This window comes from Rhamphochromis longiceps, linkage group LG14 (genome assembly GCF_057381845.1).
Source record: "Rhamphochromis longiceps isolate RC_006_pf linkage group LG14, R_longiceps_female_GT1.1, whole genome shotgun sequence".
NCBI classification, from domain to species: Eukaryota; Metazoa; Chordata; class Actinopteri; order Cichliformes; family Cichlidae; genus Rhamphochromis; species Rhamphochromis longiceps.
In genome coordinates, this window is record NC_140570.1 from 41,048,523 (window position 1) to 41,074,232 (window position 25,710).

General features: G+C 47.4%; 1 protein-coding gene across 2 annotated transcripts; it reads left to right on the top strand.

Moving 5' to 3' along the window:
• Positions 1-374: 374 nt before the first annotated feature.
• Positions 375-21,337, top strand: atg16l2 (ATG16 autophagy related 16-like 2 (S. cerevisiae)). Of its 2 annotated transcripts, none has more exons than XM_085380790.1 (18): positions 375-770; positions 2,127-2,184; positions 2,452-2,527; positions 12,483-12,556; positions 13,068-13,319; positions 14,022-14,123; positions 14,459-14,548; positions 15,007-15,060; positions 15,150-15,252; positions 15,381-15,486; positions 15,574-15,644; positions 15,722-15,793; positions 16,158-16,278; positions 16,364-16,469; positions 16,951-17,103; positions 17,182-17,229; positions 20,273-20,374; positions 20,711-21,337. In XM_085380790.1, the coding sequence occupies exons 1-18, from the start codon at positions 413-415 to the stop codon at positions 20,802-20,804; spliced, it is 2,040 nt and encodes a 679-aa protein (XP_085236916.1). In that variant the 5' UTR covers positions 375-412; the 3' UTR covers positions 20,805-21,337. The 2 variants fall into 2 exon arrangements, with proteins under 2 accessions (XP_085236916.1, XP_085236915.1); XM_085380789.1 differs by having other exon boundaries at positions 376-770; positions 15,147-15,252.
• The last annotated feature ends 4,373 nt before the right edge of the window (positions 21,338-25,710 follow it).

Consider the following 25,710-nt stretch of genomic DNA (forward strand, 5'->3'; position numbering starts at 1 on the left):
ATGCAGCCAGGAGACCTCAGTGAAAACCTTAGAATCATTCAGAGTAGGCAGGAAGTGGGCGCTGCCTACCAGAGCGCTCCTGGTGCTGAGGCCAGAGCTCATCAGTTCTCTGGATTCAGCATGGTTGATGTGAGCCCGGGCCCCTGCAGCAGGCTCCTCCTAATACCTGAACTTCCGTACTGCACGTGCAGCCCCAGGCTGCCCTGAGACCAGGTGGGACTGAGTCACAGAGCAGCAGCTGGCTGCAGTGACGTAAAACTTTAAAAGCCTTAGAAAAGGGTGCTGACGTCATATCGAGCGGGACTACAAACACGCCGGTAGGGCATGTTTGTAGTTCCTTAAGAGCAGAGCGGGCGGTGATTGGCCGAGAGCCACAGAGACGGGCACGCGCCTCCGCCCCGCCCCCAGCAGTATGAGAAAAGCCCCAAAAGTTAACGACGACAACAAAACAAACCACAGAAGAAGAGGCGTAAACAACAGCAGGAGTGAGCAACATGGCGGCGGTGAGAGGAGCCGGGGTTTCAGAGCGGGGCTGCCTGGAACTTCAGGCCGCTCTGTGAGCCTCTGCCCGCGGCATGAAGCTCTCCGGGCTGCCGGCATCATGGCCGTTGTGACAGCCAACGCCCGCGGAGTGTCCCCGCGGGGGAGCCGGCCTCCGGCACCGGGAGCCGGCGGGAGATCCGAGGAGTCCTGGAAGGGACACATCATCCGAGAGCTGAAGCACCGAGACCTGAGCCAGCACGCCATGTTCCAGGACCTGATCCGCTTCTGTACGACGACCAAGTACAACTTTTATCCCCTTTAAATCCATCACAGGCGGTCTGAGAGCAGCAGTCACCGGGCCGAACATTTAAAAACCCATTAAGTTAGTGTTCAGAGTTACAGTGAGGTTTTACAGGCTGACGCTGAGAAATTACTGCACGAAGAAAGACACTGATCATTTTTGAGTGAGGTTTGGTTCAGAGAAATCAGGGCTTTGTATTGGGGAACCAAGAGGTTTTCATCAAAGGCCAGCAAAAGTAAATATGTTTAAACCAGAACTAACGTCCTCGCATTTGCTCTCGTTACTAATCAGCCTGTTTAACCCTGTACTCAGGAAATGTCACAGAAGGAGCTGCTTTACTTAGGGACAAAAAAGATGGCTTTTTAATAGAGTTTGGTGTAGAGCTGCCCTATGTAGGGAGACGGGATTCCATCTCAGCCAGGTAACTTCAGGGCTAACTCTACTCATCGCCATGGTAACATATACTGCGAGCCATACTTGCTCCAGAGCAGCTTCATGCGACTGCTTGTCCCCACTGCCAGCGATGGGATACGTGAATACAGACAACAGGGAGGGAAAGATGAGCTTAGCCCCAAACCTCAGACTGCAGTCGGCATTCGTCACCACAGCTCGAAAGAACATTTCATACGTTCAATAATCAGCATTTTTAACACTTTCTTGAAACCAGGCTGAGATTCAGGCTTGTTGATCACGACAACTACACTGTGGTTCAGTTGGACTCTCAGTGACGATGTTTTATATATTTATATTTTTCAGTTATAGCAGCTCTGAAACCAAAAATGGAATTTGTGACGGGCAGAAGTTTGATGAGAGTCGTCCAACCTGTCCCACCAGTCAGACATCCAGTATAATCCTGTTCACCCTCCTGTAAAATCAGATTGTTTTTGAATGGAGTCTGGTTCATTTTATATTTTTATTGTGGTGAGTAGATCATTAACCCCTCTGCTCAGTGTTTTGAACCTCGCCGACATCCACCCTCCTTTCATACTTTGCTGACATTCAGGGACAGGAAGTTGTCGGAACTATTAAACCACACGTCGCCTCACTTCCTCTGCGCAGTGAGTCATGTGTGACAGATAACCAGCCTGCTGCTGGTTTATCATCAGGCCGCACACGCAGAATGAAAAAATGTTAAACATGACAGATTTTGAATGGAGTTTGGCTTCAGTCAATGAAAGCTGGGAAACATAATAAAATTAAGTCATAGTAGAGTAAAAATATCTCAGTGAAAACATGTTGTCCTGGTTTTTTGGTCCTAGCTGTCAGTCAGGTGCTCATCAGGTACAAACCTGGAGCACCTGGTTCCTGCCCCGCCTCCTCTGACCCCCCTTTCTGTCTGCAGACACTCAGCTGCTGGAGAAAACCAGTCTGACCAAAGGACTGCTGAGCAGCGCCGCCAGGTAACTCACTGTGTTTGTACATGTTCAGACATCTTTGTGAGCACAGAACATTGGTATGTTACTACACTACAGTAGTCACTGGTCCCACAAGGTTTAAGACATTTTTGAGACTCGCATTGTGGTTGTAGTGTCAGGATCACAGGTCATGGTTAGGCATTCATTTTGAATGTTAGGGTAAGTGGCTGGGATGAGATGAGTGAGGTGTCCTCACTAAGATATGAAAACGAGCGTGTGTGTGCTGAGGCTGTGTTTGTTCTGTGTGTGCAGGTGTCCCCCCGCGGGCGGCGCCCCGCTCTCATCCCTGCAGCAGCAGAGCATCCAGCTGAAGAAGACCACGGGAGAGGTCAGAGCAAACCTGCCCCCCTTTTCAGAGTGATCACATGATCAATTACGGCCAGGGTTAGGGTGACTCAGCCCGCAAAGTCAGCAGTGCTTGCAAAGGTCAGAGGTCATCTGGTGGCCTTCAGGTAGAACGCAGGTTTTTGGGTATTAACGCGTCGTTTTTCCAACCTGGAAACTGCAGTTCCTCTGACGTCCAGCAGAGGCAGCAGTGAGGTAGTCCCCATAGACGTGTTCACAGCCTCAACTCCAACTGGTTGGTCTCTGTAGCCAACTGCCTCCTTCATATCACCTGTACAAGGAGGACTGTAAGAGCCTAAGAAATGTTTATGTTTTGTGTATTTGTCATGTGGCACAGGTGTTTAGATTTTCCTGCACCTCAGGTGATTGCATGGGGGTGTGTTTGCATGTTATTTACCTGATGCCAGTGTCGCAACAGCGTCGTTGGGTGAGTCTGAGCGTCATTATAGCACATCAGTTGGTACATGCACTATTTGTTTTGATTGAAAGCACAAAGTTTGTTGTTTTCTTTTAAAATAAATAAAATACAAGTGGGGCTCAGTTTGGATTATTGGAGACACGTCACAGCACAAAAATATACGTTTTGGAGTCACGGAGCTTTCAGATGGTTGGACGCTGTTCTCAGATGAGTTATTTATTTCTGTAACTCGCCTGTTATGGAATAAAGGGGCGTGGCCTATTTGACTGGCAAGTGGATGGTGACGCAGGTGTCTGTAGCTGGAGCTCTGGACCATGTTTGTGCTGCTGTGAGGTTACTGTACTAACAGGCCGTCTGAGAAGGCGGGGCCACAGTTTCGCTGAATAAAATCAAGGATTTTGATTGGATGTCGCTGTGCAGGTTTCACAGCAGGAACCTTTATTAACAGATCCACCGATTGGGGGTTTCAGTTCTCGTCAGTTCGATGCAGATTTATGTCCTGCTCATGAGCAGCAGCAGGTGTTGTTGTTGTGATGAACAGCTGTTCACCTGTTTCCGTGGTCACGCTCAGAGCTCTTTCAGCTCGTTCCTGGCGGCTTGGCTCCTGTTTTTCTTTGAGGCCGTGTGATAAAACACAGCAGACTGTAACCGAGCAACAGCAGCCACTTCTTCCTCTTGTGATAAAGCCGACGAGCAGATGTGATCGGTGTGATAAAAGTGAGAGGAACAGGCAGCCCGAGGGCGGGCAGACCACTTCACCCTGAGCTGCTCCACAAGCTTCGGCCTGCAGGCTGACGATCCACAACAAACGCTCTGAGACCAGGAAGAGACACGTTCACGAGGGGAGGGTCTGGCTGCGGTCCGGCAGCATGGCTGTCGGGGCAGGCAACTTCTTTTAAGCCGTCGTGCACTCATCCCGGTGGACCTGTTTAGACTCTACTTTTGAATACCAAGTAGCTTGCTGTGTTTGCCTGTGGGTTTTAAGGACTAGATTCACCTCTTAAAACCTTTTGAACGGACCCAATCTGCCATTTAAAGAAGAAGATGACGCGGGAAAAAGCAGAAGCTTCAGCTAAGCCAGCGGTAGCTTCCAAGAGCTCTGCACCCGCTGACCACGAATATGCAGTGGAGACTTCAACACCGTCAGTGAAAAGAGAAACTCCACCTACGCCCACCAAAGCACCCACACCACCTAGCAAGGGTACTGTGTCCCAAAGTGTGGAAAGCAACAACTCCATAATAGAAGCCATTAACAAGCTAACAAACAAGATCGATGACTTCGGCGTGCAGCTAAGTAACAACATGATAACGGTGGCTAACATCGCCAAGCTGGCTGCAATGAACGCAGCCGATATAAAAGTCGGTAAGGCTAAACTGTCTGGTTTGGAACTTGAAAATCCAGGCTGGAAAGAAAAAAAATGGCGAAGATACCCGCGAAGAAGTTATCGACATCTTGGCTAAGGTCGCGCCACGTTGGGCTTCCGCACTGGGCAACACTGTGGACGCCGTCCATCGTCTAGGGAAAAAAGAAGCGGGTAGACATCGACAAATAATAGTTCAGTTCACCATGAGGCGCTACCGAGAAGCTTTCTGGAAACTAAGGATTCCCAGGTGTGCAAGGAGCAGGCGTCTACTGCAAGCAAGATTTCTGCAAACGAGACCGGAGACAGGACGGGAGGCAAGAGCTGCAGTTTGGCCCAAAATGGGCCAAACACTCAGTCTGGATTCATAAAAGGCCGCTCAATCCATAATAATATCCACCTTGTTTTGGACTTGAGTGACTACAACTACCTAATTGAAAACCAAGGTTTTGTTCTATTTTTAGATTTTTACAAAGCCTTCGACATGATAGAGCATGAATTTATGTTCCAAGCCCTTGATTTGTTCGGTTTTGGAGGTAACTTCATTAATGTAATCAAATTACTGTACAGAGATACTAACAGTTCAGTGTGTCTTCCACGTGGCACCTCACAAAGATTTAGGATCTGCAAAGGAATAAAACAAGGATGTCCAATCTCACATTGCTGTTTATGGCAGCAACAGAAATGCTTTCCATACTGATTAAAAATGCTGAGTTTGGTAGGACATCTATCCTGGGTACAGAGCTCTCTATCAGCCAGTTAGCCGATGATACAACGAAATAACCTGAATGAAATCCCCAAAATTCTGCAGATTATTGAAACTTTCTCAAAAGCTTCAGGATTAAATCTGAGTTTAAACAAATGTGAGATCTGACCCTTAAATGATTGTACTATTTCTAACACTTAATATTCCTGTTAAATCCACTGTCAAATATTTGGGTGTGTATATAACCAAGAATAAGACTGATTTAGATAACCTTAATATTTGGGAGAAAATCCAACTCGTTTAAATAACTGGGCTCAGAGAGACTTATCGATTCTGGGTAGAATTCTTCTCACCAAAATGGAAAGTATCTCCAGGCCAGTACATCCTGCATGTGCGGTAGGAGTGCCTAAATCAGCAAATCTATTAACCAGCTACACTTTGATATTATATATGGAAACGTAAAACCCACTATATCAGGCAAGGTAATTTAGTCAAACGCGTCGAAGATGGAGGTTTGCAAGCTATTGAATATGACAGCTTAAATGGCTCCCTGAAAATAAATGGGCTTAGGTCATTTTTAAGAAGTCAGACTAGCCGTTGGTTTCACATTCCAAGCAAAATATTCTCAGATCTATGTGGAATTAATCTTTACTTAGATGTGATTTTGACATAAACTCCCCATACAGCTGTCTTCCTCTCACCAGCACGTTGTATTACACTGGAAATGAATATACAAACATAACTACAGCCCACACAACACTCCGCTGTGCAACTGTCGCTACATAAACGCTGGAAACTAAAATGCTACGGTAAGGGCATCTGGGCAGTGATGATAGAGGTAAAATTCTATTAGAAGCTTTCACCACCAATTATAATCTGCAAATAAATAACAAAGAATTTCAAATAATTACTAATTACTATCCCTCAAAACATTCTATGGACAGCATATAATCTTTGTCAAAACCCTGACTGTGACCTCCCTGAACTCTTGGTAAATGGCCTGTATTTATATAGCGCTTTACAGCATAACATTACAGCTAACAGTCTAAAAAAATCTGGGAATTATTTACTAATGTTTTTATCCACATCTGTTCTCCGGTGATGAAAAGAAAGATCAGAAAAAATGACCTAAAACTTCCGATTCCTCCCAAAGCTCAGGAGGTCCGCTACAAAATCCTCTCTGGTATTTACTCTTCCAAAGAATCTCTCAGACGTCGCTTTGCTATTGATAATAATTCTTGCTCTTTCTGTGAGGGGATATTGAATCAACAGAACATTATTTTATGGCTGTATATTCTGTAAAGCCTGTGGAACGATGTGCACTACTGGCTCTTCCCACAGATTCCAAACTTACTTGAATTTTCTAAAAATGATTTTATCTTTGGTTCTCTAAGAAAAGAAGCTTGAACATGTTCTAAATGTAATAATTAATATGGGCAAATTCTTCATTCACAAATGTTGTTTTCTGAAAACAAAGAACTCGTCCTCTCAAAAACACAAGCTCTGGATCTGAATCATATGATTATTGAACTAGATCTGAAAACCCCTGAGGTATCAGGTATGTCTTATAATTATCCTTCTTTTTGCTTTGATTCTGTTTGGGGTTTGTTTTTATTTTATTTATTTATTTGTTGTTGTTTGTACTTCCTGTTCATTATCTATCTTATATATGTTGGAATTCAGCCTGTTCTGATACTATTTCATGTTGGAAATATGCATAATTGTTGTACATTATATTTCTGTGTGATTAATAAAATAAAACTGTTCACGAGGGGCGAACCGGAAACGTCGCCTGTCAGAGTCAGGTTGGGAGTTCGCCTTGTAATCGGAAGGTTGCCGGTTCGAGCCCCGGCTTGGACAGTCTCGGTCGTTGTGTCCTTGGGCGAGACACTTCACCCTACTGGTGGCGCCAGTGTCCGGCAGCCTCGCCTCTGTCAGTGCGCCCCAGGGTGGCTGTGGCTACAATGTAGCTGCCATCACCAGTGTGTGAATGACTGGATATGTAAAGCGCTTTGGGGTCCTTAGGGACGAGTAAAGCGCTATACAAATACAGGCCATTTACCAATGTTCCCTCTAAGCTGTGCGCGTCCGCCATCGCGCAGTGCTGCAGGTCTCTGCACACAGAAAAAAAATCTAACCTGAATTGAAATTAACATTAAAACTTTAACAATCCTGTTTGCAGTGTGAGTCAGTGACTGGCTGCTCCCGTATGGGATCAGAACGATGCCACCTTATCCCACAGTCCAGCCAATGATGCGATTCACATTCGTATAAACGCAGCTAATCGACGTGGCTGACAGGCTGTGACAGCGTCCTTATGTGCGACGCCGGTGTTTTAGCAAAGCGGCTGATGTGGAGTGAAGCCACGTTAATGACAACGTGTACAACCACTGGAGATGTGAGCAGGACAGACGGAACAACTGACGGACAAAGTGTGGACTTTATACCAGTTTTTAAATTGTGTTGATCGGCCACGTAAAACCAGAGTTATGATAAAATATCTGCAATGTTTGGTTTTCTTCCTGAATACTGTCGTTGTTTCTATTTACTGCAGGAAGAAACGGTAAAAACTGCGTTTTATAAGGAAAACGCTCGAAAGCCTGTGAGCAAAAACACCAAAACTCCCAGCCTTTCCTATTGGTGGAAAAATGTACCATGTGGACCAATCAAAGAATGATATGGCAACATGGCCTTTAGTTGTTTAGGACGGGGGAAGTTTTAGTGCCGGTGGTGTTTTGAGATGTGAGGGATTTGAGACGTTTAGCACAAATCTTGTGTAGTTAGTGTGTAGTTAGTGTGTAGTCAGTGTGTAGTCAGTGTGTAGTTAGTGTGTAGTCAGTGTGTAGTCAGTGTGTAGTCAGTGTGTAGTCAGTGTGTAGTTAGTGTGTAGTCAGTGTGTAGTCAGTGTGTAGTTAGCGTGTAGTTAGCGTGTAGTCAGCGTGTAGTCAGCGTGTAGTCAGCGTGTAGTTAGTGTGTAGTCAGTGTGTAGTCAGTGTGTAGTGAGCGTGTAGTGAGCGTGTAGTGAGCGTGTAGTCAGTGTGTAGTTAGTGTGTAGTCAGTGTGTAGTTAGTGTGTAGTCAGCGTGTAGTCAGTGTGTAGTGAGCGTGTAGTGAGCGTGTAGTGAGCGTGTAGTGAGCGTGTAGTCAGCGTGTAGTCAGTGTGTAGTCAGCGTGTAGTCAGCGTGTAGTTAGCGTGTAGTTAGTGTGTAGTTAGTGTGTAGTCAGTGTGTAGTTAGTGTGTAGTGAGCGTGTAGTGAGCGTGTAGTCAGTGTGTAGTCAGTGTGTAGTCAGTGTGTAGTGAGCGTGTAGTGAGCGTGTAGTGAGCGTGTAGTGAGCGTGTAGTGAGCGTGTAGTCAGCGTGTAGTGAGCGTGTAGTCAGCGTGTAGTCAGCGTGTAGTCAGCGTGTAGTCAGCGTGTAGTCAGTGTGTAGTTAGCGTGTAGTCAGCGTGTAGTCAGCGTGTAGTGAGTGTGTAGTCAGTGTGTAGTCAGTGTGTAGTCAGCGTGTAGTCAGCGTGTAGTCAGCGTGTAGTGAGCGTGTAGTCAGTGTGTAGTCAGTGTGTAGTGAGCGTGTAGTCAGCGTGTAGTCAGCGTGTAGTGAGCGTGTAGTCAGTGTGTAGTCAGTGTGTAGTGAGCGTGTAGTGAGCGTGTAGTCAGCGTGTAGTCAGCGTGTAGTCAGCGTGTAGTCAGCGTGTAGTTAGCGTGTAGTCAGCGTGTAGTTAGCGTGTAGTTAGCGTGTAGTCAGTGTGTAGTTAGTGTGTAGTTAGCGTGTAGTCAGTGTGTAGTTAGTGTGTAGTCAGTGTGTAGTGAGCGTGTAGTGAGCGTGTAGTCAGCGTGTAGTCAGCGTGTAGTCAGCGTGTAGTCAGTGTGTAGTCAGTGTGTAGTCAGTGTGTAGTCAGCGTGTAGTCAGCGTGTAGTCAGCGTGTAGTGAGCGTGTAGTCAGTGTGTAGTTAGTGTGTAGTCAGTGTGTAGTGAGCGTGTAGTGAGCGTGTAGTGAGCGTGTAGTCAGCGTGTAGTCAGCGTGTAGTCAGCGTGTAGTCAGCGTGTAGTCAGCGTGTAGTCAGCGTGTAGTCAGCGTGTAGTCAGCGTGTAGTGAGCGTGTAGTCAGTGTGTAGTGAGCGTGTAGTGAGCGTGTAGTCAGTGTGTAGTCAGTGTGTAGCCAGTGTGTAGTCAGCGTGTAGTGAGCGTGTAGTCAGCGTGTAGTCAGCGTGTAGTTAGCGTGTAGTCAGCGTGTAGTCAGCGTGTAGTCAGCGTGTAGTTAGCGTGTAGTTAGCGTGTAGTCAGCGTGTAGTTAGCGTGTAGTTAGCGTGTAGTGTAGTCAGTGTGTAGTGTAGTCAGTGTGTAGTCAGTGTGTAGTTAGTGTGTAGTTAGTGTGTAGTGTAGTCAGTGTGTAGTGTAGTCAGTGTGTAGTCAGTGTGTAGTTAGCGTGTAGTCAGCGTGTAGTCAGTGTGTAGTCAGCGTGTAGTCAGCGTGTAGTCAGCGTGTAGTCAGTGTGTAGTGAGCGTGTAGTCAGCGTGTAGTTAGCGTGTAGTCAGCGTGTAGTCAGCGTGTAGTCAGCGTGTAGTCAGCGTGTAGTCAGTGTGTAGTCAGCGTGTAGTCAGCGTGTAGTCAGCGTGTAGTCAGCGTGTAGTCAGTGTGTAGTCAGTGTGTAGTGAGCGTGTAGTGAGCGTGTAGTGAGCGTGTAGTCAGCGTGTAGTCAGCGTGTAGTCAGCGTGTAGTTAGCGTGTAGTCAGCGTGTAGTCAGCGTGTAGTCAGCGTGTAGTCAGCGTGTAGTCAGCGTGTAGTCAGTGTGTAGTGAGCGTGTAGTGAGCGTGTAGTGAGCGTGTAGTCAGCGTGTAGTCAGCGTGTAGTCAGCGTGTAGTGAGCGTGTAGTGAGCGTGTAGTGAGCGTGTAGTGAGCGTGTAGTCAGCGTGTAGTCAGCGTGTAGTCAGCGTGTAGTCAGCGTGTAGTGAGCGTGTAGTGAGCGTGTAGTGAGCGTGTAGTGAGCGTGTAGTGAGCGTGTAGTCAGCGTGTAGTCAGCGTGTAGTCAGCGTGTAGTTAGCGTGTAGTCAGCGTGTAGTCAGCGTGTAGTCAGCGTGTAGTGAGCGTGTAGTCAGTGTGTAGTCAGCGTGTAGTCAGCGTGTAGTCAGCGTGTAGTCAGCGTGTAGTCAGCGTGTAGTTAGCGTGTAGTTAGCGTGTAGTCAGCGTGTAGTCAGCGTGTAGTCAGTGTGTAGTCAGCGTGTAGTTAGCGTGTAGTCAGTGTGTAGTCAGCGTGTAGTCAGTGTGTAGTCAGCGTGTAGTCAGTGTGTAGTTAGCGTGTAGTCAGTGTGTAGTTAGCGTGTAGTCAGTGTGTAGTTAGCGTGTAGTCAGTGTGTAGTTAGTGTGTAGTTAGCGTGTAGTCAGTGTGTAGTTAGCGTGTAGTCAGTGTGTAGTTAGCGTGTAGTCAGTGTGTAGTTAGCGTGTAGTCAGTGTGTAGTCAGTGTGTAGTTAGCGTGTAGTCAGTGTGTAGTTAGCGTGTAGTCAGTGTGTAGTTAGTGTGTAGTCAGCGTGTAGTTAGCGTGTAGTCAGTGTGTAGTTAGTGTGTAGTCAGCGTGTAGTCAGCGTGTAGTTAGCGTGTAGTCAGCGTGTAGTCAGTGTGTAGTCAGTGTGTAGTCAGCGTGTAGTCAGCGTGTAGTCAGCGTGTAGTCAGCGTGTAGTTAGTGTGTAGTCAGCGTGTAGTCAGCGTGTAGTCAGCGTGTAGTCAGTGTGTAGTCAGTGTGTAGTGAGCGTGTAGTGAGCGTGTAGTGAGCGTGTAGTGAGCGTGTAGTCAGTGTGTAGTCAGCGTGTAGTCAGCGTGTAGTCAGCGTGTAGTCAGCGTGTAGTCAGTGTGTAGTCAGTGTGTAGTTAGTGTGTAGTTAGTGTGTAGTTAGTGTGTAGTGAGAGTGTAGTCAGTGTGTAGTCAGTGTGTAGTCAGTGTGTAGTGAGCGTGTAGTGAGCGTGTAGTGAGCGTGTAGTCAGCGTGTAGTGAGCGTGTAGTGAGCGTGTAGTGAGCGTGTAGTCAGCGTGTAGTCAGCGTGTGTGTAGTGTAGTCAGTGTGTAGTGTAGTCAGTGTGTAGTTAGCGTGTAGTCAGCGTGTAGTCAGTGTGTAGTTAGTGTGTAGTCAATAGTTGTGTTGTGTGTCAGAACAATGAGGCGCCTGCTGAGTGTTACAGGTGTTACAGCAGTGACACATCTGCTGCTGTCAGGCCTGCAGGTATCAGCTGTTGTTCTCCTTCGTCTCATAGTGGACAGAAATTATTTTTTGTGACACAAATAATTTGTGTGGCATCAGATTTGATGCAGAACAGCTGATTGTTCTGTAAATAGTTTGAAATGTTTGTTTAAAAAACATCTTGGCTGCATTTTTAGGTAAAAGCTGCAAAAAACTTTGTTTGCATGACTCAGTTACTTTTTTGAAGAAGTAATGTAAGAGCCAAAGTCAATGTTTATGTTTTTCCTTTTTGTTTTGGTGGCACAGGTGTATAGCTTTACCTGCGTCTCAGGTGATGGTATGTGGGTGTGGTCACAGTCTATTTACCTGATGTCGGTGTTCGCAGCAGGTGTTGGGTGAGTGGTTTGTGGGCAAACTTTTCTGTTGACTGTCATTTTTGGCACACCAGTTAATCCATGTGCTATTTGTAAATTGATTGAAAGCGCAAATGTTTGTTTTGTTCTTAAAATAAATGCGCAAAGTACAAGTACGACTCATTATGGATTATTGGAGGCGCGACACAGGGACACAACCAGCTCAGCCGGCCGCGGCTTTATTTACGGATGAAAGTCGTAACAAGTAACTATATAATTAATTGGCCAACATTGGTCATTATTTACTGTATTTGCAGACAGAGTTACAGACTCTCTCCCAGACCACAGACTCATCATACAAGTCAGAGCTTTATAGAAAAAAGTTCTTTTCAAAATTGGAGTTCAAGTTATTTTTACTTCCAGTAGTGTTGACGTGCTACAGGTCAGGAACAGGATTTGTTTAAATTGTCATTGTAAGTGGGCTAAAGCAGTTAATTAAAAGTCGTCTAACATACATGTAAACGCCGTAATGTGATTATTTTAATAAACATGTAACTTGGATGGATTCGTGCTGGCGTGACCACAGTGCTCACGTCTGCTGTTGCTCAGGGAGTTTGTGTGTTCGCTCAGACACGTGAAACATTAGAGGGAACGTTGGTCAGAGCTGCTGCTGGTCCTGCTCTGGCTTCATAAGCACACAGCAGAGGCTGAGCTATGCAGAGTTACAAACAAGTACATTCTGTAAGTGAGCAGAGGGATGTTAGTGTCATGACCTTTGTGTGCGCAGGAGGCTTTTTCAAAATGATACGATTCATGAAGCTCTGTGTGAGGTCAGATCAGAATCAGACATGTGACAGCGTGACGCTAACCTCACCCAGGTAAAAGTCACGACCACGAGTAACCTCTGACCCCTCCCTCCCTCTCTGTGCTTCCAGTTAGCCTATCAGGTGGTGGAGCTGACGCAGCAGATAAAAATCAAAGACGGCGTTCTGGAGGAGCAGCATGCCAGGTGAGTAACACACCTGAGACTGTCAGCTCACCAGTCAGGTGTAAAAACCTGCTGCAGGTGAGTTCAGGCTGAGGTCAGAGAGCAGGAGGAGGAGGAGCCTCGTTCTAGTTTTCCTTGTTCATTCGCTGAGTAGAAATATCGACTCACAGCTGAGCTCAAACTGCACTTTAGATCAGACTCTGCTGCTCGTCCACCGGGGGGCGCTGCGCCATCTGGCAATAATTCAAATATCTGAACCATCTGAAATTATTTTTAATAAAAGAAAAAATCAGATTCTTTACTCTAATATTCAAACATTTAAATATATTTTATCCTTTTTGTCAAAACACAGCAAACCTCTTTATTATTTTATGTTTTTATTTGAAATGTGTTCTTCAAATCTTGTAAACTTTAGAAAAACATCCATATTCTACTTTGACATATTGAGTCTCAGGTGTTTGCCTCCAGTGTTTTTGTGCGCAGCTCCATGACACCTCATACTGGTGTGACCTACTCTTTCCTCCACCTTCAGGCTGCTGCAGGAGCAGCGTTGCCTGTCGCGAGTGTCTGATGCTCATCAGGAGCTGCAGGCACAGGTGGAGCAGGTTCAAGGGCAGAACACGGTGCTGAAGGTGGAGTACGACACTCTCCTGGAGCAGCAGAGAGCAGCGGAGGCGAAACTAAGGCAGGAGACGGTCAGAGGGGAAGAACTGCTGGCCAAGGTGATGAAGCGGAAAAACCAGGCCGCAGCTCGGATGAACAGCCACAACGAACGCCGCTCCAGGTACCTGAATGCACCGCGCACACCTGTTCATCAGTGTACCTGAATGCACCACTCACACCTGTTCATCGTGTACCTGAATGCACCGCGCACACCTGTTCATCCTGTACCTGAATGCACCGCGCACACCTGTTCATCCTGTACCTGAATGCACCGCGCACACCTGTTCATCCTGTACCTGAATGCACCGCGCACACCTGTTCATCCTGTACCTGAATGCACCGCGCACACCTGTTCATCCTGTACCTGAATGCACCGCGCACACCTGTTCATCGTGTACCTGAATGCACCGCGCACACCTGTTCATCCTGTACCTGAATGCACCGCGCACACCTGTTCATCGTGTACCTGAATGCACCGCGCACACCTGTTCATCCTGTACCTGAATGCACCGCGCACACCTGTTCATCCTGTACCTGAATGCACCACTCACACCTGTTCATCCTGTACCTGAATGCACCGCGCACACCTGTTCATCCTGTACCTGAATGCACCGCGCACACCTGTTCATCGTGTACCTGAATGCACCGCGCACACCTGTTCATCCTGTACCTGAATGCACCGCGCACACCTGTTCATCCTGTACCTGAATGCACCGCGCACACCTGTTCATCCTGTACCTGAATGCACCGCGCACACCTGTTCATCGTGTACCTGCAGGAGGGTCAGTGTGGATCCAAACAGGCATCTCTTTGTTTGTTTCAGAGCCCGAGAGGCAACCCAGGCCGCAGCCAGGTCGAAGGTCAACTTGGACAGGTCAGCTGTCCATCCCCCGAGCTCTACATCGCCCTTTTCAGGTTTCTCTAAGTAAGAATAAATGAAACGCACGACACGGGTTTGATAAACATTTACACTGAAACAGAATTTTAAAAATACTTTTTAAAGTATTGATAAACATTTGAAACCTTGACAAATTAAAAAAAAAGTCTAATTTTGATTTCGAGAATGTTTTGAAATATTAAAGATTTTGAGACAATAATATTCTGAATAATTTCTTTATTTTTGATCACATTCACTTACTGTCATTTTTGTTGTGCTGAAACTTTATTGGTTTATTGGCCATTACAAGCTTCTAAAGATTGATTAATAGACTACTTTGTTACTTCCTGTCACTGTCAGAATAAAACATGTTTGTGTTTCAGCTCATCAAGTGCTCCGAGCTCCAGATCGACGTCTCCAAAGAACGAGAAACGGGACGCGTCCACGGAACGAAAACCCATGCGACTCGTGAGGTCATCAATCACGCCTTTGTTTTATTTTATTATATAGTTTTCACGAGTTCACTGACGACCTCAGGAGCATTTACACACAAAAGTCATTAATCCTGGAGGGAAATTGAGTTGTCATAGCAACGTACAAACAACAGACGACAAAGCAATCGTGTTGAAGTGGAGAGATAAGGATGAGGTGGGTGAGTTAGCGGGTCTAACGACCTCGTCTGCCTCTTCAGATCTCAGGAGCTTTTCTCACAATAAGATCATGAAATCAAATTTGAGCAGCAGGTCATTAATTTTCTGTGTTTTATTTTATTTTCTCTCTTAGAGTTGAAATAAAAACTATTCTGACTTTTTATTGAGATCATTGTAATTATTTCTATTATTGTTAATGTTGTGCACATGTGCTCAGCAGGGTGGTTACTAACGTAACTGCGGCTCCTTTAAACGAGATGATGAACTGTTTCTTCTCTCAGGTCGGCGTCGGTGACGTCTCCGAGGATCCTGACCTCCATCAAAGAGCTGTTTGAGTGAGTTGTGACCGCCATTATGTTTTGTTTGGTTCATTCATTTAGCGGCTCAGCGAATGAATGAATGACTCTGTGTGTGACATAAGCAGGAAGAGGCGGGGCCACTCGGTCTGCAGTCAGGAGGAAGATCTCGTCTCTCCTGTAAGAATCTGTGTGTCAGCCCGAGTCCCGGCCAGAGCTCTGCAAGTCCTGGTAGCGCGCACTCACACAAAGAACTCCTCTGTTCTCACTACCCAGCATGCCTCTCTGCTGACCTCAGCCTGGTTCACACGGAGTACGACGTTTACACGACGCTGTAATCTTTCCTTTGTTTTTTTCAGGATGCCCATGAGCAAGACATCAACGCCGTGCGGTTCAGCTCCAGCTCAGACCTGCTGGCCACGGGGGGGACAGACAAAGTGATCAAACTGTGGGAGGTCAGGGCAGGTAAACCCACCTGAGGCCCGCTCGTTGTTTTTCTGTATTATCGCTGATTTAAAGGACGGGTTGTGACCTCACTGCTGATGTCATCAGGCTTGCTGACTCACAGAGGGACCCTGGACGGCAGCACGGAGGGCATCACCTGCATCGAGTTTGACCCCATGGTGAGGAAGTCACCTGAGCTCACCTGTAAATGGAGCACTGAGGTGTTTCTCACTCGTGTGGGCATTTGTGTTTTTAGGGCTTCAGGATCCTCGCCGCGTCCTACAGCAAGGCGGCCATGCTGTGGCAGCTGGGCGACTCCGTTCCAAAGGTAAAGGTGACTCACCGCCCGGTGTGTCTGATTAATGACGGGAAACATCATCAACAAATTCTGAAGACGAACACAAAATTTTTTAATTTACAATGACGAGCTTTTATTTTGAAATTGTGTTTCTGCAGATCTGGAATGTAACTGTGTGTGTGTGCGCGTGTGTGTGCGTGCATGCGTGCGTGTGTGTGTGCGCGTGTGCGTGTGTGTGTGTGTGTGTGCGCGTGTGTGTGCGTGCATGCGTGTGTGTGCGCGTGTGTGTGTGCGTGTGTGCGTGCGTGTGTGTGTGTGTGTGTGTGTGTGTGTGTGTGTGTGTGTGTGTGTGTGCGTGTGTGTGTGTGCGCGTGTGTGTGCGCGTGTGTGGTAGGTGACTCTTACAGGTCACAGCAGGAAGGTGACGGCGGCGAGGTTCAGCAGCATCACCCATCAGGTGGTGACAGGAAGTGCCGATGGTACCATCAGACTGTGGGACCTGCGGCGAGCTGCCTGTGAGTAACCGTGCGTGCCTGCTGCTGATTGGCTCATGGCGTCCCTGCAGGTGGAGTGTATTTAAGGCAGACCGTGTCCCTGCAGGTCTGCAGTCGCGTAATGTGGCGAAGTACTGCAGCGACCTGGTGTGCTCTGAGAACTGCATCATCAGCGGACACTACGACGGGCAGATCAGAGCGTGGGACTCCAGGTTGGTCTGCCGCGCCGCAGCACACCTGTGCACCACCTGATGCTGAGCCACGCCTCCGCTTCAGTAGAATCATTAGAATCTGATTCCTTTCATTCAGACACCTCTCGTTTACTCCTCCCAGCCGTTTCCAGGGTGACATCCCGTCTCCGTCTGTTACTTAGCAACAGCTTAGCTCACAGACTCCCCTCAGTGTCCTGAAGTCTGTCTGAAGCAGCAGGTGATTGACAGCTCTGCCCACCATTTACACGCCAGCATCGGCTCTCACTGCGCGTGGTTGATCAGAAACCGGATGATGTCGTGTTTACCTTTGTATCTTCTCCAGTTTTCTGTTTCTGATCATCGGTTTAGCGAAAAAGTTATTATTCGGGGACGAGCCCCTGATGCTTGCACCTGCTCTCGTGAGCTTTGGCGCCATCAGCTGGTCAGAGATGAAGGCGTGTTTAAAGCCGTTCATAAATCAAATGCTTTTCTTTACGTTCAGGGTGGCGAGCTGCGTTCAGGTGTTTCCTGCTCAGGGAAAAGTCACCTCGTTGGACCTCAGTTCTGACCACTGCCAGCTGCTCAGCTGTTGCCGTGACGACTGTCTCCAACTGTTCGACCTGAGGAGGTGGAGCAACGAGCGCGTGACCTTCAGGTACGTCAGGACGAGGTGATGCTCTGCCGAAACGAACTTCCTGTCCATTTGTCTGACGTTTGTCTGTTTGTGTCTCAGAGCCGACGGGTTCAAATGTGGCAGCGACAGCACCAAAGCCGTCATCAGGTGAGTCACATGATCAGTGACATCAGAACCAAGCACTACAAGGGTCAGTGAAGCAGAAAACTGTTAGCCGTGCTTACTGGGCGCGCCCCGAGTTAGGAAAAGGCTCACTTTCAGTTGATGACCAAAGCAACTACCAATGAGAGTGAAGGATACTGCTGAGTGACAGAGAGGACGTGTGACCATCGATGAAAAATGAACATGTGACTGCGGGACGTCTCGCTTTTGTCAGTTACAGATGAAGCGGTTCCAGGGTCCAGTTCAGGGGCTGCAGTTAGGTGTGTCACCCGCCACCTGTCAGTCAGAGGCCACGCCCCTAATAATGCAAACTTTCGTTCTTAATACTACATAAACAGGCGGGTTATTAAAGGAAAAGGCTGCAACATTTCTGCTGTCTGACTCACTGCCGCCTCTGCTGGACATCAGAGGAACTGCAGGCTGCTGTTGAGTGCAGAGTCAGTCCTTCCTTGTGTCTTTATGTTTGAGTCACGTTGTTGGGTTTCTCTCTTTACTGTAAATCTTTAACGTCACGTCGTCGTAGCGGCTGCAGGTCAGCCCGGCACGTGCCTGTCCTCGGTGTCCGGGTGGAAGCGGGGAGGCGGGGCTGCCAGCAGAGTTTGGCTCGGTGCTCTGATCGATTATCACAAGTTTAATCGTCGGATGGAGAGGACTGTTTCTGGGCCAGAGAGATAAAAATAGGGCGAGCTGGAGACGGGGAGAGATGAGATCGGGAGATTGGTTGATTTTCTGCTGTTTCCATGACGACAGCAGGGCAGGGATGCTTTGCGCCTGTTCGGCTCCCTGACAGAACCACTGCACATGTGAGTCCAACATGCACAGCTGCTCTGCCTACACTACGCTGAGCCTCGCCTGCTGTTGGCTTCGTACCTCTGATTCCTACATTTGTCTGTTCTCATCGGGTCTCTTGTTCAGCTTCTCGGGAGCCAGACTGACAGTGTCTCTAAAGTCTTCAGACTCAGCTGTCCACATGGCAGCAAACCGCTGACAGCATTTTAATCTGCACGAGGCCACATGCACATCTGCTTCAAAGCAGGAATGACAACAGAAGGTGAAGCAGTATAAAACACACGTGCTGAGTATCAGCGTCACAACTTTCACCGACGCGTCGAAATCTCGCCGACTCGGAGCAGCCCTCGACGCTCTCTCCTGACCTGAGCAGTTTGTTAAAGTTGTCATGTTTTGTTTGTTTTTTCCCGCCTGTCCCGTTTGGCTCTTTTGCATCAGAATTATTGTCTAAAGGTGAAGAAAGATGCCCAACAGATTTACTTTAAGATAAGATAAGATAACCTTTATTAGTCCCACACGTGGGAAATTTGTTTTGTCACAGCAGGAAGTGGACAGTGCAAAAGTTATGAGGCAAAAATTAGAATACAATAAGAATAAATACAGTACACAACTGTACAGAATAGAATAAAATAATATACTATATACAGTAGAATAAAATAAAATAAATATACAATAAGATAAAAATAGAATACAAATACAAATACTATATACAACTGAGTAAAAATACAACGATGCCAGAAAGGATTATTGCACTTAGTATTATTGCATATGTATGGATGTGTGTGCTTGATCAGTTAAAGTCTTACCAAACTGACCATCCCAGCCTTGCTGTAATGGTCCATTTGATTCACCTTTTATTGTTTATTTTATTTTATTTTCACTTGCTCCACACGGGACAGACTTGACTGGGGAAAGAAAAACGGCGGGGATAAAGGGCAAAAAACGACAAAATAAGCAGACAAAAAATCCATCCATCAATCACCTGGATCACCTGTTGAGAAAGAAAAGAGAAAACAAGCAAAGAAAAAGAGCAACATAATAAACAACATCACAATGATAAATGGGAATATGACAGTAAATACTAAATATTAAACATCATTGTGCAGCACATAAGATCAACAGAACACAAGAGACCATGGAAGACCAACAGAGGGGCAGCCGCGCCACTGTCCCAGAAAGAGCTGAGGAGAGTCCCAGATGAGGGCTCACTCAGCAGCCGCGGAGCAGAAGCCAGGGGGAGTTGCAGTGACGCGCCCGTGAGCTCCGCCGGCAGCCAGCCGTGCCTGAGTGACCGAGCCCCAGGCCGAGAGGCCGGAGGCACCCCACCTCCGAAGTGGCCCGAGCGAGCCCCAGGCTCCAGGCCCCGACAAGCGGCCGCCAAGGAGTGAGCCGGTGTGTACCTGGACGCCCATCCCCGGACACAAAGAACCACCAACGCACCGACACCTGAGGGAGTCCGCCACTGGCAGGGGAAGTGGTGGTGGGTGGAGATAGGCCTCCAAACCTTGGAGGGCCTGAGATGTCCCCAGAGAGGTGGCGTCTGACACCCAACCTGACATATAGACACAGACATACAGGCACAGACAGACACAAACATCCATTCCCACCCTCATGCTCTCATATGCACTTACTCCACACTCAACCAACGTGGAGACAGACATAAAGAGACGCTGTACACACGATCACACTCCCCAAGCGTACTCTAAGCCCTGGGTCTAGGTACCCTTGCCCCTGGAGGGGGAACTGCACCCAGACCCAGGTGGTGTTACCCTTTTCCCTGCGGTGGGGAGAGGCAGACCACCCCGACTCCGCAGCAGCAGGAAGGCTCCACACTCCAGACCGCAGTCGGACGGCCAATGGACCAATGATATATTTGCAATTTACCTGTGCTGCTCTGCCAAAACACTAGTTGGCGCTGGCGTCTCTCTGAACTCTCTTCCAGCTGTCCTCCAGTCTAAGAACCAGTTTACATATGGGAAAACTATTGTGTTGAACATTGGGTTGTTGCGAGCAGCATCAGTGCAGCATGTTGCATTTGTGGGGCACATCAGGTCACAGCGTAGGGTTCAGAGGGTTTGTGGTTGCAGCGTAATGGTGAGACAAGTGTAAATCCCTCTTCGATGTCCCAGCTGGGAGTTCTCGGCTCTGCAGATGTAGAGAATCGTGGAGCAAATTGCTCACAGCAGCAGGAAGTTTCACGCCAGAACAGCTGTTTCACCCAGATGTTCTCTCTCTTCAGTCCAGACTGCTGCTATTTGGCGGCCGGCTCTGCAGACGGCGCAGTTTACATCTGGAATGTCTCGACGGGCAAGTTGGAGACCCGGCTACCCGACAAACACAGGTAACACCGAAGACTTGAGTCAGCTGATCAGCACAGTCACTGCCAGTGCAGGGTCCTAAAGATCAGAGGCTCCAGCTCAGCTCCCTGTGGGACTCCAAATGCTGCTAGTTCAGCTTCACTCTTAGTGTTTGCCGTAATCCACAGACTACAGTGTTCCTGATGACAGGCTAGTGTGAGGCTGCAGGGCTACAGACTCCTCCAGAGTGACTTGTGTGTTGCTGTGTGTGTAAATCTCCATGAAGTTTAAGGGCCTGCGATGGCGCCTTGAGAGAGCCCGCGTGTGTTTAACCACAGAGAAAGTGTCCACTGTCCCTTTAACAGCCTGCTCTCTTTCAGCTCGTCCATCAGCGCCGTGTCCTGGTCTCTGTCCGGCGAATACTTCGTCAGCGTGGACAAGAGCAAGCGAGCCGTCCTCTGGAGTGACATGTGAGGCAAACCCGCGACCAGGTCACGTTGTCATGGAGACGCGTCACACATCCAGCTTTGATTGGACAGACGGCTGTTTGACAAAAGTCTTTAAGCTATTTGTTGGTTGGACCAAAGGGAAGTGACCTTACGTTGTTGTGATCTATGATAACCCTGAAGAATATTAACGAGGGAGGAGAACATGGACGTTCTACCAGCTTTAAGCTTTTCTGTGTAAAACCTGTGTGAACAAAGGGAAACGTTGAACCATTTTACAGCCGACACGCCAAAACGAAGCGAGGCCGAACAGCTCATCGGTCACGCGTGCACACGTCAGCCCGTGGCGTGCGCTGTGCTCACGGGCTGAAACCAAGCTAACTTCTTTTTACCTGGAACGAGTAGAACGGTTTTGTTTTTATCGTTGCGGACAGATTAATAACTCGCACGCTCCTAACACTCCTGTTTTAGATGTTAACGTTTTTCCCGCCCTGTCTCAGCTGCTTTTGGGTCCTGAGAAAGTCTTAAATTGACATTTGTTAATAAAAGATCTGAAACGGTTTTAAACTGATGTTTTCGGTCACCTCAGATTCATGTCCCCGCTTTTACATCCAGAGTGGGGCCGCAGCGCGACACTGAAGCCCCACCCACCTGCTGGCAACCAATCAGAAGAAAGTTGTCTCTAAAGGGGGAGGGGCCACCACCCTCAGACTGCCTTAACCTTTGAACCCCTGAGAAGAAGCTTTCGTTCAGGCCCGGGAACATTTGCTCCTGATCCTGAATTTAAACCAGCCGCTCTGGGATCGGTGGGCGTGTTTCCAGTCTCTTTGCTCTCAGCCGTGGATTTACATTTAAAGGCTGCTGCATGCAGTCACTGAGGGATTATTTTGAACTGTAAGTGATGCAAAGCTGCTGTGGAGGAAATGAGCAGAACGTGTCCACCTGTGTTGTCCTGCGTCTGTATCTGCAGCGAGAGGCTGCCGCTCAGGTAAATGCTCAGGTGTGTTTTTGTCTCAGATGTCGTTCTGTCAATGTTTTTAATATTATTGTTTCTGCTCTCAGCTCTAATAAACGCTGATCTCTAACCGCCCGTCCTTCGTCCTGTCGTCTCCTCGCTCCTTTCTGCTTGAAGGCTTTGTTCGTTTTTTTTAATCGCAGTCTGAAGTCATGTCCCCGAGTTTAAAAAGACAAGAGGATGATGATGATGATGCTGATGAGGAGGTTCGGCGCTGCAGGCTGCTTCACGCTGAGGTCATTGATTAGGAAACAGAAAGCAGCTGCTGCCTCCAGACTGACCGAGCGCTGACCTACACGCCGCGTAAGTGTTAGAAAGCTTCTGTTGTCCTCCACTCCTCACAGAAGCCTCTCACTTTGACCAGGTGGATGGTTTCTGTCAGTCATGGCAACAACAGACGAGTCTGTTAGTCTGCTTCATGTTTCTTCTGTTGTTGTCTCACAGAGCGAATCAGGTGTTTTCAGCTCAAACTCCATCCATCACTCCTCTGTCCTCCACCCGTCTGTTGGACATGAAAAAGCTCATCTTTGAGGGATTGAGCAGGCATCCTGGTGGCTGAACCACCGCTTTGAGACTCTCCAACGACTGCGCTCCTCAGCTCTCTAAGCACAGACATCTTCAGATGATGCTCACTTGTACCCGTCTTCCTCCCCTCACAGCCAGCCGGTCACAGTAGATGAGCCTGGTGCTGCTGGAGGTTTCCTGTTAAAAAGGGTTTTTTCCTTCCCACTGTTACCGAGTGCTTGCTCTTAGTGGTCTGATTTTTTTAGGTTTTCTCTGTACTATTTTAGGGTCTTCACCTGAACAGAGTAAAATAAAAGTAAGTAAATGTTTATTTATATAGCACCTTTCAAGATAAAATCACAGAAGCTAAAACATGAAGACAAAATCAACCAAAAGCAAGTCTAAAAAGATGAGTTTAAAGCTGTTTTTAAAAGAGACCACTGAGTCCACAGATCTCACAGTCTGGGGGCCACAGTTACCAAAGCTCGGCCTCCTTTTGTTTTCAGCCTCGTGTGCTGGACAACCGGCAAGCCCTGATCACATGACCTCAGGGACCTGCTGGGAATGTATGGATGTAAAAGATCTCTGATGTATGTCGGTGCTCATCCATGCAGATCCCTGAATGTCAGAGTCATAATGTTAAAGTGGATTCTGAATTTAATAGGGAGCCAGTGCAGCTGGATCACCAGGGGTGTGGCATGGGAGGTCTTGGTCAGAAGCTTTGCAGCAGCGCTCTGAACACCCTGCAGATGTTCCAAGGAGGATTTACATAAACAAGTGAACAAAGAATTACAATAGTCCAGACGAGATGATGCCCCTGGGCATGTCGTGCCAGTTCAGAGCACGACACAACGGGACTCAAGGCCGCAATGTTTCTCAAGTGATAAAAACAGGAGCTGACAAGCGATTTAACATGAGCGTCCAAAGTCAGAGCTGAGTCAAAAGTTACACCAAGGTTGATGGATGAAGCAAGAGGACCTAAATTTTCCAAAACCCTAGGCACAAACTTATCGGGAGCACAAACGAGGACTTCAGTTTTCTCCTCATAAAGTTGAAGAAAATTATCAGCCATCCAACCTCTGATGGAGTCTATGCACCTATGCAAAAACTGTAGCTTGGAAACATCTTGGGGCTTAAAGGAGATATATAACTGAATATCATCTGCATAGCAGAGATACGAAATGTCTTTAAAAGTGCTCAGTAAGTGCTGAAGAGGAAGTAAATACAACAAAAACAACAAGGGTCCCAACACAAAACCTTGTGGCACACCATAGGCAAGAGAAGTAGAAGAACTGTGGTTAGAGGCAGCCACAGAGAAGGATCGTTCATGCAAATAAGATTCGAACCAGTCCAAAGCAGCCCCTGATATTCCCACCCAGTGTCTCAGCCTATCTAACAAAATGTGATGGTCAACAGTATGAAAGGCAGAGGTCAGGTCCAACATCAGCAAGACATTCTCCTGCATCACATCTCATCAAGATGTCGCTGGAGGTTTTAAGAAGTGCAGTTTCAGGAGTGTGAACTCTGCGAAAACCAGAATGCTGTATTCATCCAGAGCAGCTTGGTCTATAATAAGCAGAGAAGCTTAGCAGTTTTGTTTTGTTTTGTTTCGTACTCTGGCCCCAAGCCTGAAACAGCTGAGTGGCCCCGTCTCATTGTAGCGAGGCTACACTACTACACTGACTGTGTTAAAATCCTGTCGAGGGCAAGGGAGCTTCAGCGGATTAAGGTGAACAATATGACCATCTCCGTTTTCCCCGCCTGTACCGCCAAGACAGCCTGAGCTCGTGCGGCCTTCGCAGACCGTCGCCGTCAGCACATCACAGATGTTATTGAAGCAATGACAGGATTTACAGACTGAACACGATCTCCTCACAACAACTGACGCGGAACGTCTTTTGATTCGATCCCGTGCTACCTACTACGAGCATGGTGAAAAGCCAAGTAGACTTCTGGCACACCAACTGAAACGTAGAGCCAGCTCTCGCACAATTTCACAAGTTAAAGACCAGTCTGACATTAGGGCTGCCACGATTAGTCGACTAGTCACGATTACGTCGACCATCAAAATCGTCGTCGACTGATTTAATAGTCGACGCGTCGTTTGAAGCTTTGTAAGATCCCAAAAGACGCAGGAATAAGTAGCAGGATTTAAGAGTGTAATAACGGACTGAAACAGAAGATGGCAGCACTGCATGTACAAGGATGCCAGCTGCCGTTAAACCCCGAAGAAGAAGAAGCTGTGTCCCAGAATTCATAGCGCAGCTTCCAACAATGGCGGCAGCTAGTTAGTTTTAATATTACTCTTATTATTCTTTCTGGGTCACAAAATAAACGTTTAACATATTTTCAGGCGAGAATGTAGCTGTGTAAACCTCAAATATCTGCTCAGTTTATCAGGACACCGCATATTTTCAAAAGCGCTCCGACGTTTTCAGAGACGTCTGTTACCCACTAGCTCGTTAGCTAGCAAAATTAATCGGTGACTAGTCGACTATCAAAATAATCGTTTGTGGCAGCCCTATCTGGCAATCTGATTTCTGACCCTGTCTCTGTCAGTGGGATTTTTAAGAGACTTTTAACGTGTAGTTATAAATTGTTAGATTATTGTGATATTGAAATATAAAAATACACTTTTATTTTCTATTATTTCTTCATCGCTCAAAATAAGCGTCACACTGGCGGAAGCCGGTGTGCCCGCTGAAATGCCTGCATTTACCGAGACTTTCAACCCCAGGTAGGCCAATTATGGATCTTGGGATCCACATTATGTCAGCAGCTCCACCGCGAACTATGTTAAAAACAAACACGCTCACGCCTCACAGACGACAGCTTACAGTCCTGTAAAGATGAAGTGACTTCACTGTGCGCAGAGGTTCAGGAGCAGAAGTCCCGTTGTAAACATGTCACGGCAGACCTGACGATGTTTGCATGAACACGCTTTACAGCATCTCTTTATTGACCACTTTCACACACGGCTGCTGTACGCACACAGCCGGCTGTAGCTTTGCAGCTCACAGCCCGACACACAACCGCAGAGAGAGCACAGACTTTAAGGTGGCGAGGCGTGATTGCTGGTGCCGCTCAGGTGCGTCCGCCTCCCCTGCAGCGGCGCTGCAGACCACGCCCCACCGCACACATTAACCAGGTAAAATACATATTTAGGCAGAATTTTGTAAATATCTATTTTTCATTTTTCAGCAGCATAGAGCTTTTTTTCAGTTATTTTTAAAAGTCAGGTCAAGGCTCCAAAAGCCCAAAGGAGATATAAGGCTGGCGGCTCACAGCAGTTTTTGTTTGCTGGATCATTGTAGTTCAGCTTTCCTTTTGTTATATTTCTTTAAGAGATCGAAATGTGTTCATTACATAAATAAAATGTAGTTTTCTCTGTAGCACTTCACGGATTTCATAAGCA

Bases quoted from the DNA above. Each gene is read 5' to 3' on its own strand.
- atg16l2 (XM_085380789.1), top strand. From the start codon at position 413: ATGAGAAAAGCCCCAAAAGTTAACGACGACAACAAAACAAACCACAGA. The intron at 15,645-15,721 runs GTGAGGAAGTCA...TTGTGTTTTTAG, and splicing joins GCATCGAGTTTGACCCCATG to GGCTTCAGGATCCTCGCCGC. The intron at 16,279-16,363 runs GTGAGTAACCGT...GTGTCCCTGCAG, and splicing joins GGACCTGCGGCGAGCTGCCT to GTCTGCAGTCGCGTAATGTG.